General features: G+C 44.6%; 1 protein-coding gene and 1 pseudogene across 10 annotated transcripts in view; one reads left to right on the plus strand and one right to left on the minus strand.

The window, feature by feature from the left end:
- The window catches only part of LOC100193153 (uncharacterized), a 37,309-nt gene extending 23,648 nt beyond the window's left edge, over positions 1-13,661 (minus strand). Inside the window, exons 1-7 of one of the 10 annotated variants that reach the window (XM_035965639.1) lie at positions 13,543-13,661; positions 11,321-11,385; positions 10,506-10,561; positions 9,567-9,662; positions 8,007-8,398; positions 5,873-6,011; positions 5,218-5,637 (exon numbers count right to left, since the gene is read on the minus strand). In XM_035965639.1, the coding sequence (XP_035821532.1) occupies positions 5,218-5,637; positions 5,873-6,011; positions 8,007-8,293 (846 nt within the window). In that variant the 5' untranslated portion in view covers positions 8,294-8,398; positions 9,567-9,662; positions 10,506-10,561; positions 11,321-11,385; positions 13,543-13,661. The other 9 variants (XM_008673902.3, XM_023301824.2, XM_020549467.3 and 6 more) reach the window with 9 other exon arrangements.
- An 875-nt stretch (positions 13,662-14,536) lies between these two features.
- On the plus strand, positions 14,537-15,147 carry LOC109944826 (germin-like protein 8-14; annotated as a pseudogene).
- Positions 15,148-15,634: the final 487 nt, after the last annotated feature.

Consider the following 15,634-nt stretch of genomic DNA (forward strand, 5'->3'; position numbering starts at 1 on the left):
CCTTCCCTTCCTACATCATTGTCGGCAACGGCACCTCATTAGGTGACACGGTCCTTCCCTGTCTTTTTACCTCACCAACATCCTTGTTGCCCCCAACATCATCTGGAACCTTCTCTCGTTCTGTCGCTTCACCACTGACAACCACTGTTCTAGGGAATTCGATCCTTGGAAGCTCACCATACGAGATCTTACCACTTGTGTTATGGTTGCTCGATGCGACACCTCCAGTCCCTATATCCCATTCGCTTCCCTGTCCCACCTTCCTCTACCCATGTTGCCACACTCTACGCCCTCGCCTCCACTACCTCTACCTCCACTTGGCACCATCATCTTGGCCACCCTGACCACGACGTCTTCTCCAGACTCTCGGCCACCTCAGCCATCCCTTTCCTCCGCGGCAACGCCACCTCGCTTTGCCATGTCTATCAACTTGGGCGTCACAATTGCTTACCATTCTCTTCTTCCATGTCCCGAGCTACTCGCCCCTTTGACCTCATCCACTGTAATCTTTGGATATCCCCTACTCTAAGCATCTCTGGTTACTGGTACTATCTGGTCATCCTAGAAGAACTCTCTCACTACTTGTGGACCTTTCCCCTCCGTCGTAAGTCTGGCACCTTCACAGTCTTTCTCACTTCTTTGTGTGGGTGTCGACTCAGTTCGGTCGCACCATCCGGGTTGTTCAGTGCGATAATGGACGGGAGTTTGACAACTCCACGTCTCGCACCTCTCCCACGGCGTGATGCGGATGTCGTGCCCTCACACCTCCCCTCAGATGACTGAGTCGAGCGCATGATTCGTAACACCACCAACATGATGTGTTGTCTCCTTTTTCAGGCTTCTCTTCTCGCCCGCTACTGGGTTGAGGCGTTGAACATAGCCATCTACCTCCTCAATCGTCTTCCCTCCAAGGCGGTCCACCACCCCCTCCGTTCTTTGCCTTCTTCGGCACCAGCCCCTCCTATAAGCACATTCGTGTCTTCGGGTGTGCCTACTATCCCAATACTTTTGCAACTGCTCCTCACAAACATTCACCCCGATCGGCAGATCCTCTCATTATCTTTTCCTTAGGTACTCCTTTGATCACAAGGGGTATCGATGCCTAGATCTTCTCACCCACCGCATCATCTCTTGGCATGTTGTCTTTGGTGAGGATGTTTTCCCCCATGTTGGCTCCGCCCCTTAGTAACCGGGAACTGGGAACTTGGCCACGTTCCTCGTTCCGGGAATGTTCGTTCCGTTCCGAGAACGTGGGAACAATCTTGTTCCAGTAGTGTTAAATCCTAGTTTTAGTAGCGTACCACGTTCTCGTTCCTCGATCCCATCGATCCGGGAACCTGGTTACTAAGCTCCGCCCCACCTCCCGACCTCGATGCCGGATGCGACGATGTTCCTCCTCTTCCCCTACCCTCTTTCGCGCCGCAAGCAGCACCATTGCCTCCGCCTGCGCCACGCACGACCCTATTGCCTCTACCCACACCACACGTCGCCTCCACCCACGCCACACGCAGCCTTGTCACATCCACTCGTGCCACGGGCGGCCTCGCCTCCTCGCCCACCTTCGGCTCACTTCGTCGATCCCACCCACGTCTATCAGCGACATGTGTGGCCCGGTCCACCAGTCCCCTCCTCCGACGAACCGCTCTATGCCCTGGCCCGTTCCCGTGGCGAGCTGCTGGTGCACCATCCGGTTGCTATCCACTGCGACCCACGCCACACTCGATGGTGACGCGTCGATCGGTCGACGTTCTTCGACCTGTCGACCGACTAGTGCTCACAGCCGACGTTACTTTGCCACCCTTGCCTGTCCCCTCCATCCATGCCACGCTCGTCGATCCTCATTGGCGTCTCGCTATGGAGGAATACGTGACCCTGCTAGCCAACCACACCTCGGACTTGGTGTCGTGTCCCCCTGGCACCAATGTGAACACCGGCAAGTGGATCTTCCGCCACAAGCTCAAGTCCAACGACTCCCTGGATCGATACAAGGCCCATTGGATCCTTCGAGGTTTCACTCGGCGCCTCGGAGTGGACTACGACGAAACATTCAGCCTCGTCATCAAGCTCGCCACCGTTTGGATCGTCCTCTCCCTTGCCCAAGATTGGGCAGTCCTCCATCTGGACGTCAAGAATGCCTTCCTTCACGGCACTCTGACCGAGACAATGTATTGTAGCCAGCCCGCCCGCCAGCTTCGTCGACTCCACTCGCCCAGGTATGGTGTGTAAGCTTAACCGCTCTTTGTATGGCCTCAAGCAGGCGCCTCGGGCCTGGTATGGTCGCTTCACCTCCTACTTGGTCTCCCTCGACTTCGTCGAAGCCAAGTCGGACACGTCCATGTTCATCCTTCGACGCGGCGACGACACCGTCTACCTCCTCTACATCAACGACATCGTGCTCACAGCGTCTAGTGTCGCCCTCCAACGCACGATCGTCGATCTACAGCGTGAGTTCGCGATGAATGACCTCGGCCCTCTCCGCGACTTCCTCGAGGTCATCGTGGAGCAGCGCCCCTAGGGCCTCTTCCTTCACCAGCATCAATACGCCCTTGACATTTTGGAGCGGGGTGGCATGTCTGAATGCAGGCCCTGCTCCACACCTACTAACACTCAGACGAAGATCTCAAACGACGACGACGCCCCGGTCAGCGACGTGATGGCCTACCGGAACCTCACCGAGGCTCTCTAGTATCTCACCTTCACCTGTTCACCATGCTCGACATCGCCTACGCGGTCCAGCACGTGTGCCTTCACATGCACACCCCGCGGGAGCCCCACCTCACCGCTGTCAAGCGGATTCTTCGCTACCTTCACGGCTCCCTCGACTACGACCTCATTTGGCCCTCTCCGTCTTCTGATTGGGTTGGTTGTCCCGACACCCGCTGGTCCACCTCCGACTATGTCGTGTTCCTAGGCGCTAACCTTGTCTCTTGGTCCTCGAAGCGGCAGCCTGCCGTCTCCCGCTCCAACTCTTAGGTTGAGTATCGCGTTGTGGCCAACAGCGTGGTCGAGGCTTCCTGGCTTTGCCAACTACTCCAGGAGCTCCACAACCCCCTCGTTCGTGCCACCGTCGTCTATTGCGGCAACGTCAGCGCAGTCAATCTCTCCACCAATCTCGTGCAGCACAACGCAGGAAGGATGTAGAGATTGACCTTCATTTCGCCCGCGCTCGTGTGGTTGTCGGCGATGTCCGCGTTCTTCGCGTCCTGACCACTTCACAATTCACCGACATCTTCACCAAGGGGCATCCATCCAGAGTGTTCTTTGAGTTTCGGTCCAGTCTCAACATCTGTACAGGATAGAGTTGAGACTGTAGGGGGTGTTAGTGTGATGTGTATATTGTAATGGGCCTTGACCCACATTCCTGGATAAAAATAGTATATCCCCTGCCCAATTAGGGTTAGGGTTTCGCTCTATCCAACAATTACGTTGGCAAGTCATTAGAATTATCATCAATGCAGGTAAAGAAGCGTGGGAGGGACAACTCTACTATATTTAAGTGTGAATAATTCCTTCGTGCATCTCCCCTCCTCACACGCATGCGCATCTTCTCCCGCCTGCCTCCCACGCTAAGGAATAATAAAAGCAGGACTCGAACCGAAATATGCGTCCGCTGTAGTTCGAACCCGCGACCGCCAACCACGAAGCTCAAGTCTCTAACCGGTGGACCTAGAGTGTGCTTGTGCAATACAAAAGAAATATATTTAACTTAGTTACAAATTGACGAAGTTGTGCTATTAATGAAACCAACTCTAGGAAATTCCACTAATATTTTCTAAGAAAAACAAACCTAACACATATTTGAATAATTTATAATATATTCTAGGTCTAGGTAAAATTGTATATATGCATATCGTACAATGTTTTCAAGTCGGACGACTTGCTGGTCGTTCTGGCTGACCGACTTGGGTTTTAATCGCGTTTTTTCCAAACCGACTTGGCGATTAGTCAGACGACTTGGCGATTAATCGCGTTTTTTCCAAACCGACTTGGACTATTAATCGTGATTAATCGGACGACTTGAAAACATTGATACACTAGCAATATAAGGCCAACTAAATATATGTATATAAATATATGCATATGAATAATTTGAAAACTAAAAAACTATAATCGTGCCAGAAAGAGAAGACAGCTCAGGCACTCACGGTTCTCGAGACAGATGGCACAGACCCACTTTGAATCGTGTCGAGTTGGGCCATGATACTATTAAATCTCCACCTTTCTTCTCAGCACATCGTCGCCGGCATCTCTAGGGTGAAATCCTAGGTGCAATGCGAGCAGCCGGATCCGTGTGACCCGACCCCATGATTGCGTCGTCGCGCATTCAAACCTGCGTGAGGCGCACCGTCGCATCCGCCGTGCTAAGGGGGACGGCACCATTGTACGCCTAGCTCGGCATTGGTTTGGCTAGACGCGCCGACTAACAGTGCTTGTGTTGACCCTGTCCTGATCCCCGATTGCCTCACTTTGGCGCGAACTGAGAATCTCTGAGTTTGGATCGTGTTTGAAGAACTATCTCATTTAACCAAGATCTACCAATATAATATATAGAAACCGTAGCAATGCACGGGCAATTAATTAGTGTCACAATGGAAGTTCAAAAGTGTGTAACATATGTGGCTAATGGTGTCATGCCATGCAATAAATCCCTTGGTTAAAGGGTTTATAGCTTTGCATAGAAGCTAAAAAGAACTTACATAGCTTGATGAAGGAGACAAATTTGCTAATCAAGAGACAATTATCATAATTTACAGAGCAACATTTTAATAAATAAATATTTGACACAAATATTTCCCAAAAAATAGTATTGTCTGTTGATATTGGTGATTCACTGATTCAGGATTGCATTCAGTGACAGCAGCTACAAAAGCGAGAAATAGACAAACCATTTACCTAGCTAGGGCACTAGTCAATGTAGTTCTTTAGAAAAACAAAATGATATGATTTAAGCTAGCAACTTAATAACAATCAACTAATGCAAACAAGACCTACAACCTATAAAGTATAAACAGAAGCAGACTGACAGCCAATGTCTACAAGCCTATAATTGAATAAAACAAACGTTGTAATTTATCTATTTAAAACCATTGGTGTTTTATGAAATTTGCATACAAACCCTTGTCCTAAATATTTGCCAAACAGGACATAAAATGATACAACAAATAATAGACGATCAGCAGCACAGGTAAAAGTACATATTCGTACAATTGTGCATACCATCATTCTCTTGGCAGTCGTAAACTCATTGGCAGGAGCATCAGCTTCATCATTACTTGATGGAGAATTTGCAACCTCAAATATAGGACTTCTGAACCCTGTATGTTTCCACTTTGCATTCTGCAATTGCCCATGGGATTTCTCATCCTCCTCAACGTCCAGGTAAGCATGCCGCCTGTTACTATTTTGACTTGTTCTATTTTCAACACCGGCACACACTTTAGATGAGTTCTCTGATTTGAACATATTTTTGTTGGGTACGCCATTTGTCTTCAAGGACTTACTGCTATACAATGATGTCAACTTCGTTTGCATCATTAACTTTGAAGCCCTGATGCTTAGCTTCTCATTTTCCATTTCAGCTTGGCTTTCATCGACGCATGGAGCCCATTGAACTGAGAACTCTTGACATGTTGCATTCTTTCAAATTTCAATGCATATCATATGCAAAGAAAAGGTGTTTAAAGTTAGTGTGGAAATAATTTTAAAATCTATGTAACTCTTCAAATAGTGCTTAATAATAAGCAGTAAGGACAACACCACCCTTCATAGATAATTTAATAAACAGAAAAGTTAAGGAAGAATGGTATGAAATGAAAAACGTATAGACTATAGAATACCACAAAAGAGAAGTAAAATAAGTTGAAAATCATACCCGTTGTTCAGAAACATTTGCTTTAGACTTCTGAAGAAGAGCTTGGAAATACTTCGAACGCTGGATTCTTTCAACATTATTGTCACCCTGATTTGCAAAAACACAGCCAACATCCGTTCTTGCAAGCTCAAAAGCTGCACTGAACTCAAGAACATCAATGGCAAGTATTAACACGTAAAGAGGAATGTACCGTACACGCTATAGTGTAATCTCCAAGAATCCAAACCCATACAAAAGCAAACAGTGATTTTTATAAATGAATATATATTACCACAGGCAGAAATTGCATAACTGTTTTCTTCAGCTATTGTAACTAAACTAAAAGAGATAGAAAAAAACAAAAAACCAACTTTTACTACTTCTGGGACTGATAAGGGAACATTCAACAATTTTTTAAGTTGCTGCAGATATTCCTGTTTATGAAGCTCCAAATATTGGTTTAAATCTGCACAAACATTTCTTAATTGACACTTTTCAAACCTCGAATGCTTAAACATGCCTTATGATACATATACCCTTTTTGGTCTCACACTAGCACACTATAATACAGGTGCTGGTCTCAAAAAAATTATATCTGTGAGATAGTACACAATTGGGACATGTTTCACATGAGAAAGAGAACAAATTGTCCGAGGAACCAAGGTTATTTGCTTCTTAAATATTAAAAGTAGTATGCTACAGGTCTTTGCCAATCATAATTGGTGCTTCAAATCATAGTTATTAAGACGTCCTCAAGGCGACACTTAAGCGTCACCTAGGCGGTAAAGCGCTCAGCCGAGACAAGGCGTCCGCTTCGCCTTACCCAGCGCCTAAGGCGAGCAGAATGCGAGTGGGAGAGAGGACTCTGCCCATTGGCACCCACGTTAGGGAGGGAAAGGCAGTTGTGAGGGCGCGCCTGAGTGGCCGCGTCGGTGGCCTAGAAGGCGCCCGGCGCCCGCCCAGAGTAGATTTGGCGACGAGATAGAGGGAGGAGGGAAGAGGAGAGGGGGCGCACATGCGCAGAGCAGTGCTGGCGGCAGCGACCTGAGTGTTGGGCTGCTGGTGGTGACGAGCTCAGTGCTGGGCTGTTGGCAGCGGGGGGAGAAGAGCCTGACGGCTAGGGAGCGAATGGGAGGGAACGGAAAGAAGTGGCTGGCAGGTGTGGGGTGGGTAACCTAATTTTGATGGGCTAAGTGGGCTGCTGGGCTGGTTTATGAGCTTCTTGGACTGACTAGACCCTATTTGCTAGTGTAATACATCTATTTGAGACTATATTTCTATGTTTTTTTATTTTTATTATCTATTTTTATATATTATTAAGGCATCGTCTCGCCTTACGCCTTATTACTTAAAAGATAAAAAGGGGGGTCGGTCGCCTTACTTCGCCTTGCCGCCTTAATAACTATGCTTCAAATAAAACATAAACATTAAACAATGCGAAAGAAATAAGAAAAACGAAATATTATTACTCTAGTGAACCCTATATAAGATGAGGCTGCTGCTTCAATTACAGAACTTAGATAGCAATAAATCATTTGTAGAACATGGTGACACTCCAAACATTTGCACAACCTTAATATTGGTGGAATAGAACCATCTACTTTGAATATGTCTTTTCTATAAACATCCCATTTAACAACTACTAACATGTTTGCCCATGTTAGATTCAACTTTAGCACATGTACCAGCTGACTAGTATTCTGCTACTTGCAACTGAGCAAGTAGTTTCAATGAGAATTCCTTAGCATCGCAATCGACAGCAACATCAAAGAGCATGTGCATGCAAAGAAATAGCAGGATATCTTTCCATCTACCCATGCACTTTCTAAAATGTTATTTCTGGTTGGAAACATAAATACATGCTCTACCAACCACTGCTTATATATAGTGCAGAAACATTACTGCAACACCTGTGCTGCTGTGCATCCACATCTCATATGGATGAGAATAGAAGACATCGAGAACGCAAATTCCAAAGATCAGTGAGAACCAAACCACATACACTAAATCTAAAAAAATTTGTAGCAACGTCTCAGCAACTGAAGTATAATATTTTAGATCTGGACAGTCAGCATAGTTACCGTCGCGTTCCACGAGTTCGGACGCGAAATAGGGAGGGGGTGCATTGCACGGGGACGAGGGCGGTGTTCCGTACCGGTCGGAGTCAGAGGCGCGGGCGCGTGAGGCGGCGGCTAGCCGAGCGGAAGCCGCGGTGCGAATGGGCGCGACGAAGGCGGCGTCCTCGGGGCCCGCGCCTGCGGCTAGCGCCTGAGAGTCGAGGAAGCCGAGGAGGCGGAGCGCGAGCGCCTGCGCCACCGTGGCGTCCCCGTGCTCGAGTGCGGCGTCGGCGCCGAAGAGGAGGGAGTGGAGGCGCCGCAGCCGCTCATCCGCCTCCCTCCTCCAGTTTGTCGTGCAGCCGGCGGCCAAAGGCGGCTCCGCCATTTCTCGCGTCTCGCGTCTCGCGTCTCGCGTCTCGCCGCCCCAACTTCGCTTTGTTTCCCGCTTTTTTGCGCCCGGACTTATCCCTATCTATGTACCGTGAAACAGCTTCAACAAATAAGTTGATTCAACTTTTTTGCGGCGAGGACTTCTCTCTATCTATGGACCCTAAAACAAGATTTACCAAATGTTTGATTTGCATATAAACTTTCAGCTTCTGCAGTACAATTAAATTATATAATAGGGTGTTTGGTTTGAGGAGTACACTAGTTCGTCATTTTTTCACTTCCTTTTTTTGTTTGGTTTGTAGAAATAAATGAGTTGATTCATCAGCATCTCATTCATCATAGTTAGTTAGTACTAACATAATGAAGGCATATTAATATGCAAGCATTCATTAGATGCAAGCGTGCAAGCAGCTCTTTTAATACATTGGATCTAAATCCAACTATATGTGTAATTGTGGTTTGTTAGGGACTTTTTTTATAAAAGTACACGAGTGGTGGTGGGAGGATTTAAATATTAAATATAGCATACGGTTAGATCTAGCGGACCAAAAGATCTGCTTGCACGCTTGCACATAATGGATGCTTGCATATTAGTCGTTGCTCATAACGAATGGGGTCATTCCTAAATTTAAGAAATGGACTTATGATGCACCACCTAATCTTTGATGGAGTGATTCCTCAAAGCAAACACTTTCTAAGTTTTCTTGATTACTCTTGATAATTAGTAGTTGTCATGAGAGAACCGAAGTGTATGTTGTTTAAAACTTTAATAGGGTGTTTGGTTTGAGAAATCACTCTATCCAAAATGAGATAGTGCATCATGAGTCCATTTCTCAAATTTGGTAGGATGACTCCATTTCTCATATTAGTACTAACTAACTATGAGGAATGAGGTGGTGATGGATCAATTCATTTCATTCCACAAACCAAAAAATGAGAAGTGAGAAGATGATGCACTAGCTCATTCATTAAACCAAACACCCTATATGTTGGGGCCTTCGTCCTTTGAAGGTCCTCAAAAACGTAATTTAACAATGTCTTCCAAGCATGGCTTATGGACAGGTACCTTCGGACTCAGGTTAAAAGCATACACGATGAGAAGAGCATAATCATGACGAAGGTTGTCGTTGCTCCGAAGCTATGCGCAAGGGAGCTTCGGCTCAATCGCGGAAAAAGGAACCGACTTAAAGAGGAAAAGGCTATCTAGTCCTCATAGATTTTTCTATAAGTCAATAGTAAATGTAAAGGGCATAACTGTAATTCCTCACATGCTCTGTCCTGTGCCTATAAATAGATGAACAGTACCCCCGTACTGTTCACGCTGACTTGTACTGGCTCGTGCTTCACGCTTGTACTTTTATCTTCTGTCAAGCCGAAGGTACATTATTAATTCAATATTGTTTCTATTTCTCCATAATAATAGTAAAATGAGAATGAATTAATAATGTTATACAATTGTTCATGGTGTCTCTTATATCTCATATGCTTCTCCTTTTATTAACATACTAGTGTATGTCGCGCGCCCAGCGCGCGATGTCAAATTCGATTGCAGGATCTTAAAATATACAGAATATATATATATATATATATATATATATATATAAGTTAATATAAAACTTAGTATATGTATGTAAGAAACATGATATGTAAGTTAATATGAAACTCATAGTATATATATGTAAGGGTAAAGTCAATAGAAAAGAGTTGGCGAATAGAAGCCCATGTATAGAAGATTTGCTTGTACTAATAATGCAATATATGTAGGCTTGTATAAGCGACCACAACAAAAGCCATACAAAAATATATTAATCAGATTAGTTCAACATGTTCCAAGCAGCATTGTACTCATCAATATAAGTACGTTTCTAGCAAGTCTATTTATTAGTAGCCTAAGATATCGATCTATCACCTATAGTCCTATACATACATGCAAAAGGGTCTGTTGTAGCAACATGTCCTAGGGGCATGATTAATATCATAAAAATACATTAGCTATGTACTGCATAAAGGTGTTCACGACATCAGGGTTCACAAGGTTTTCCAAGAATATGTTTAGCAATATTGTCAAAGCAAAATATTGCGGCTGTTGTTGTGTCATCTGAGATGAAACTGTTTATATCTGTAGTGTACAAAGTAATTTTATGGTAACATACAAAATGTTAGGAAAAAAACATGTTTGTAGGATGATATGTAGGTGTAAAATGTACCTGAATTTGTGTTCCTGTGTAGCTACAACCTCGGGCTGCAACATGAGCAACGGTACCTGGTGAAATCAAGATACGTTGACCTATTATTTTCATTGGAAGGGACTTTTTTCTTGATCCTGTCTAAGAATATAACAGAGATTTGTATAACTTACCTTTAAGCGCTTTTATGTACTCACTACTTAAATATCTACATTGCATTTCTATTGATATGGTGGACCTACATATTTTACTCATCACTTAGGTCATTTCATAGCCATGATAGAATAAATGTATCTATTTTATCTACATGAGGTACATATTTTTTACCTCTCAAAGCCAATCTACGTTAATTCAAAATATGTTTCTGAGCTTATTGTGATTCTCTTGTATCCAGTAGGAGGACCTACCAATTATACTATATGTTAATATGTTAAGGAATATCTTATGTCAGAAAGTTTGAGGTATATTTTCTAAAACAGAGAAATTACATCTGATGTCAAGTTCTTTTTCGACATTGTGCGCTTTTAAGTGCAGGTACAAAATCAGGGGTGGATCCTTCTCCTTGAGACGATTAGCCGACATATCTATCGCTTGGAACCGACGACATATCAATAATTTTCATTAGAAGCAAATAAAACTTGTAGCATTTCTTGGGTCCCCTCCAAACCAAAGAAAAAAAATGCTAAAAGAACATCACATTTCTACTTCTTAATTGTGTTAGATAAAAATATTGGTAGCAGTGTGACTGTGTCACAATGCTCGAAAGCAAGCAACATCGCAACATAAATACATAAGTGTACATGTTGTCACTGAAAGAGGTAGTGCATATAACTTACCTAAAAAGGAGCTGAACATTTGTATCAACATCTGTGTAATGGACAACCACATGTCCATGGGAATCCTTGATGTAAAGAGAAATAATAAATATGTGAGTACGCATATGTTTAACTAAGTTTTTAATCTGCTAACAGCAATTGTACTACTAACATTAAAGTGTATGGAAGCACATATATGAAAGTTATAACTGACCTAGACAACAGTAAAGAGGCCTTCTCGATTAGTGTTCAAACCACAACACTGTGGTTGCATTAATCCTCAACACAAAGGAAAATACTATAGTATGGGAGTATCAATGCTATTTAATGGACTTTTATTACATTCTCTATGACCAAAACATCATGGAGAATGCGGTTTTTTTTCAAACGTATGAATATGTGAAAGAATCTAAAACAATAGTGTTCTTAATAATTTGAAATACGATCTCAACCTCTACTAAATAAACAACAGTGAAGGCTCTCATTTTTCCGCCTATTCCGAAAGAAGAATCATGTAACCTCTGCTAACAAACATATAGCGCCAAGGCTAAAAATAATAATGACTTTCGTGTTCATTGTATCTCCATCATCCTTCGCCATTTAAACACAATATTTAGTAAAGGACGTGCTACAAGATTAATCAACAACCGAGAGTAATCCATCACCATACCTTGTTAAAACATTGTATTCTAGCCGTATTCGAAGTAATAATAAACATGAAATACATAACAATGGTCTTGCAGCACGTAAAAGCAAAAGGAGGAGGCAGTGCCCTTCGGCCACTAGCAGTCCTTGAATCAAGTAAAAAAAGGAAAAAAGAAAACAACAGTGACTACAACAAATAATTATCGATAACTGTTAGTTAACCAATCCAAAAAACAATCTAATGCTTGCACGGGCAGGAAATTCTACGATTCTAAACTAGACGGAGCTATAAAACATAAGTAGTCATTTGTGTGTTGTATAAGAACACAGGCATGAATTGAAAAGAAAAGTATTAATGAAGGAACTGAAAGATTGTAGGGTAAATCGTCTAGAATGGTTAGAGGAAATATAAGTAACAGTTCTGTTACCATGTGTTATATGAAGGGTTTTATATTAAAGTGATTTGAGCATATTCATGTAGTAAAGTCACAGTGCCTTTCACGAATATCACATACCTAATTAATACTAACAGTTATCCCATTCTTCCTAGGGATAAAATGGATATTCATTTGATAAGGAAAATGGATGTCATAATGGTAAAACTATATACATAATGAGAACTGATGCTTGATAGAGGAGCAGTGATATGGTACATATATCCTTTGTCTCACAATCTGAACCTTTCTTCCTGCAAAGTGGAACTGTTAAGTGCCAAATACCAGAATGCAGTGTCCTAATAAAGTTGGTCAATATAAACATAACGTTGGCAACCCAACAAGAAATCGTGAATATATAAAGCTGCTCTCATGAAAAGGTTAAACATATATAAGTGAAAAAGAAATAATTTTATTTTTCTTTATAAGCATGTATATCAGCAGGGAGAAAATCAATTGAAAAGAAATTAACACTAGAATTCAAATAAAGGTTCTCAAGAATTCATGCAATGAAGAAAAGATCTCATCTTCTAGGGCATGTGCCTGGAAAGTTAGATTATGTCCACTTTATAGAAAGAAGTTGAAGTAAGCAAAGATTGAAAGAAATTTTGCACTATATACATCAAACTGTGAGACCACAATTAAAAAAGTTAGGTCACGGTGTATTTTCAGCTTTGTGACTAATGATTATTTTGAGCCATTCATACGTAGTCTTAAGTTGTTTTGTATTTTTATTACTTGAAGTGTCTAGAAATATTTATTTCTATATGAACATCAAGTTTCTCCATGTGAATAGGCAAGGGAATGGTCATTGCATTGTCAGCAAATTGACTTTCTTCAGGAAAGTAGTACCTTAAGTGGTGCAGGCATCACAGTGTATCAGGCTAGTCTTGTGGCCTAGCTTCGTTGATATGATGATATCTTTTAACAATCAAATTCAGGATTTAATCTCGAATACTGGGCTGCTACGTGCGGTAAAGGGTGATGACTGTCTTTTGTGATCAGCCAGATTGGCTTCAAGTATGGGCAGAGATTGAGAGACATGACAGTCTTAATATGCTGCAGGCACCAATTGATTTAGAGAAAAATCAAGGAACGATGCTTGAGCACAACTCAATTGATTATAAGTCTCCAGTAAGGAAAAGAGAAACATCTCGACCTCACCTTGTCTATTGTGGCATCCGGCGTGGAAGCACAAGACGTCGTAGCATATGGCGTGGAAACATCGGAGGAGCTCCGGCCACCGCTACTGGCAATCTCGGAACCCCACGACTTCTTGGCCTGTGGAGCGGTCTTCCCCTGAAGGCCAACTCTAGGTGCCATAGAAAATGGAGCGAATCTTCGGCGGTGAGAATGGGGACAGATTGGAGCAGCAGCTGTGGTGCAGGCATAAGTTGAGCGGTGGGAGGAGAACCAAGCATAGCAGCTTTAGGTACCGGCAGCAGCACCAGCACCGCCCCATCTCCGGCTCTGCTCCCTCCTGCCGCGCTTGCTGATTGATGGCAAAAAAATCCGAGATCTGAGATGCGCTGCAGGCTGGTGCCGTACTTGCAGTTGTCGCCATCGCCGCCTACCAAGCACACGTTGGTGGCGCCGTCCGCAGCACCCATGATGCCGCATCGGAGCAGCACGTCGCGGAGATGAGCGTCGTGCCACACGGATGTAGAGATGTCGTGCGCCACCGGACGGGAGCCTGCGGCGGGAGAGCAACGTTCGGCCGAGATGCGGGGAGGGCGGTGGACGGGATCCGAGGAGGCCAGCGGTTGAACATGAGCCGACGCGTGGGTCGGCGGCGAAGCGAGTCGGTGGTCGTGCCCCAGGGCGAGGTGGGCCAACAAGGGCGACGGCAGGGACGAGAGGTCTGGGAGGGAGTGTCAAACTCACGGCGGGTGAAGGACGAGGAAACCTTGGACGCCCCTTGCGGCGCGGCGCCGTTTGACGGGGAGGCGGTGGGTGGAGAGCTTTTTGGAACCGTGATATCGCTAACACTGGGCTTCTGAAAATAGGTATCCCGAACAGAGCAATTGGAATTTTAGTATTATAATTCGTTGAACTTCGGAATTGTAGTATCTGCGTCAGATTTAGCTGCAGTAATCCTCGTTTTTACGGCAGTCCGTTTCTTACAACGGATCCACGGAGCTCCTCTCCCCGAGCGCTGCTCTTCCTCGGGCATCTCCACCGCGCGGATGGTGATGGTCCCGGGCGGCGTCGCGCCGCTGCACTCCCACCCGGGAGGCACCGAGCTCATCTTCGTCATCGAGGGCAGCGTCGTCTCCGGCTTCATCAGCGCCACGCTCAACAGGGTGTACACCAAGACGCTGTACGCCGGCGACTGATGGTGCTCCCGCAGGGCCAGCTCCACTTCCAGTACAGCCACGGCAACACCACGGCGGTGACGCACTGACGCTGTCCTCGTTCAGCAGCGACAACCCCGGCCTGCAGATCCTCGACTTCGCGCTCTTCGCCAACGACCTGCCCACAGAGGTCGTGAACAAGGTGACCAACCTGGACGAACTGCAGATCGTCAAACTCAAGGCGCTGTTCGGAGGGAGGGGCTAGACGCATATGTACTCCGTATATAGGAACAGTCAACGGTGTTGATCATTGAATTGTGTGTATTATTCTATACTTGTGATGGATATTTATCTTGTCATTCTATAAAATAAATTGTAACGCGGGCAGCAAGCGTGAGAGCGAAAGTAGCTGCCACATTTGATGTACTAATATTTACATCTCGATTGTTAATAATAATACATTATTAGCGCTAGTTTGATGACCCTATTTTTTAAGAAATTTAGATAAATTGTTGAGAATCGCTGGTAAAAATGAAGAACCATTCAAATTAACAGATTTCTTTGAGAAGAACCATTCCAACTTCTTCAGCGTAACTCTGCCCGTCAAATCACTAGGTAAAGACTGACATCTAAGAGAATGATAAATTAGACAAAATAAAAAGGAAAAAAGAACTGATTCGATGTCTCCATTAACTAGTAGCCCCAAAGCTGCATCTAACGTCAGATGCTCAAGACACTGCACAGGCGTCATCAGAACGGGAGATGGGAAGTAAGAATTGGGCGTGTTTTCGGGAATATTTACCTCTGCCTGTTCCGTTCCAGTCACTCAAGAAGAAGGCGCCTGCGCATACGACATCGCGGCGATAGAGTAGAAAGGCGTGAACGCGGTCGCCAACTTCGACCTGAGATCCTAACGTCACATGGCTGAAAGTGGCTGGAACCAAGTGCAGCTCCGGCAGCCT

This window comes from Zea mays, chromosome 3, assembly GCF_902167145.1.
Source record: "Zea mays cultivar B73 chromosome 3, Zm-B73-REFERENCE-NAM-5.0, whole genome shotgun sequence".
NCBI classification, from domain to species: domain Eukaryota; kingdom Viridiplantae; phylum Streptophyta; class Magnoliopsida; order Poales; family Poaceae; genus Zea; species Zea mays.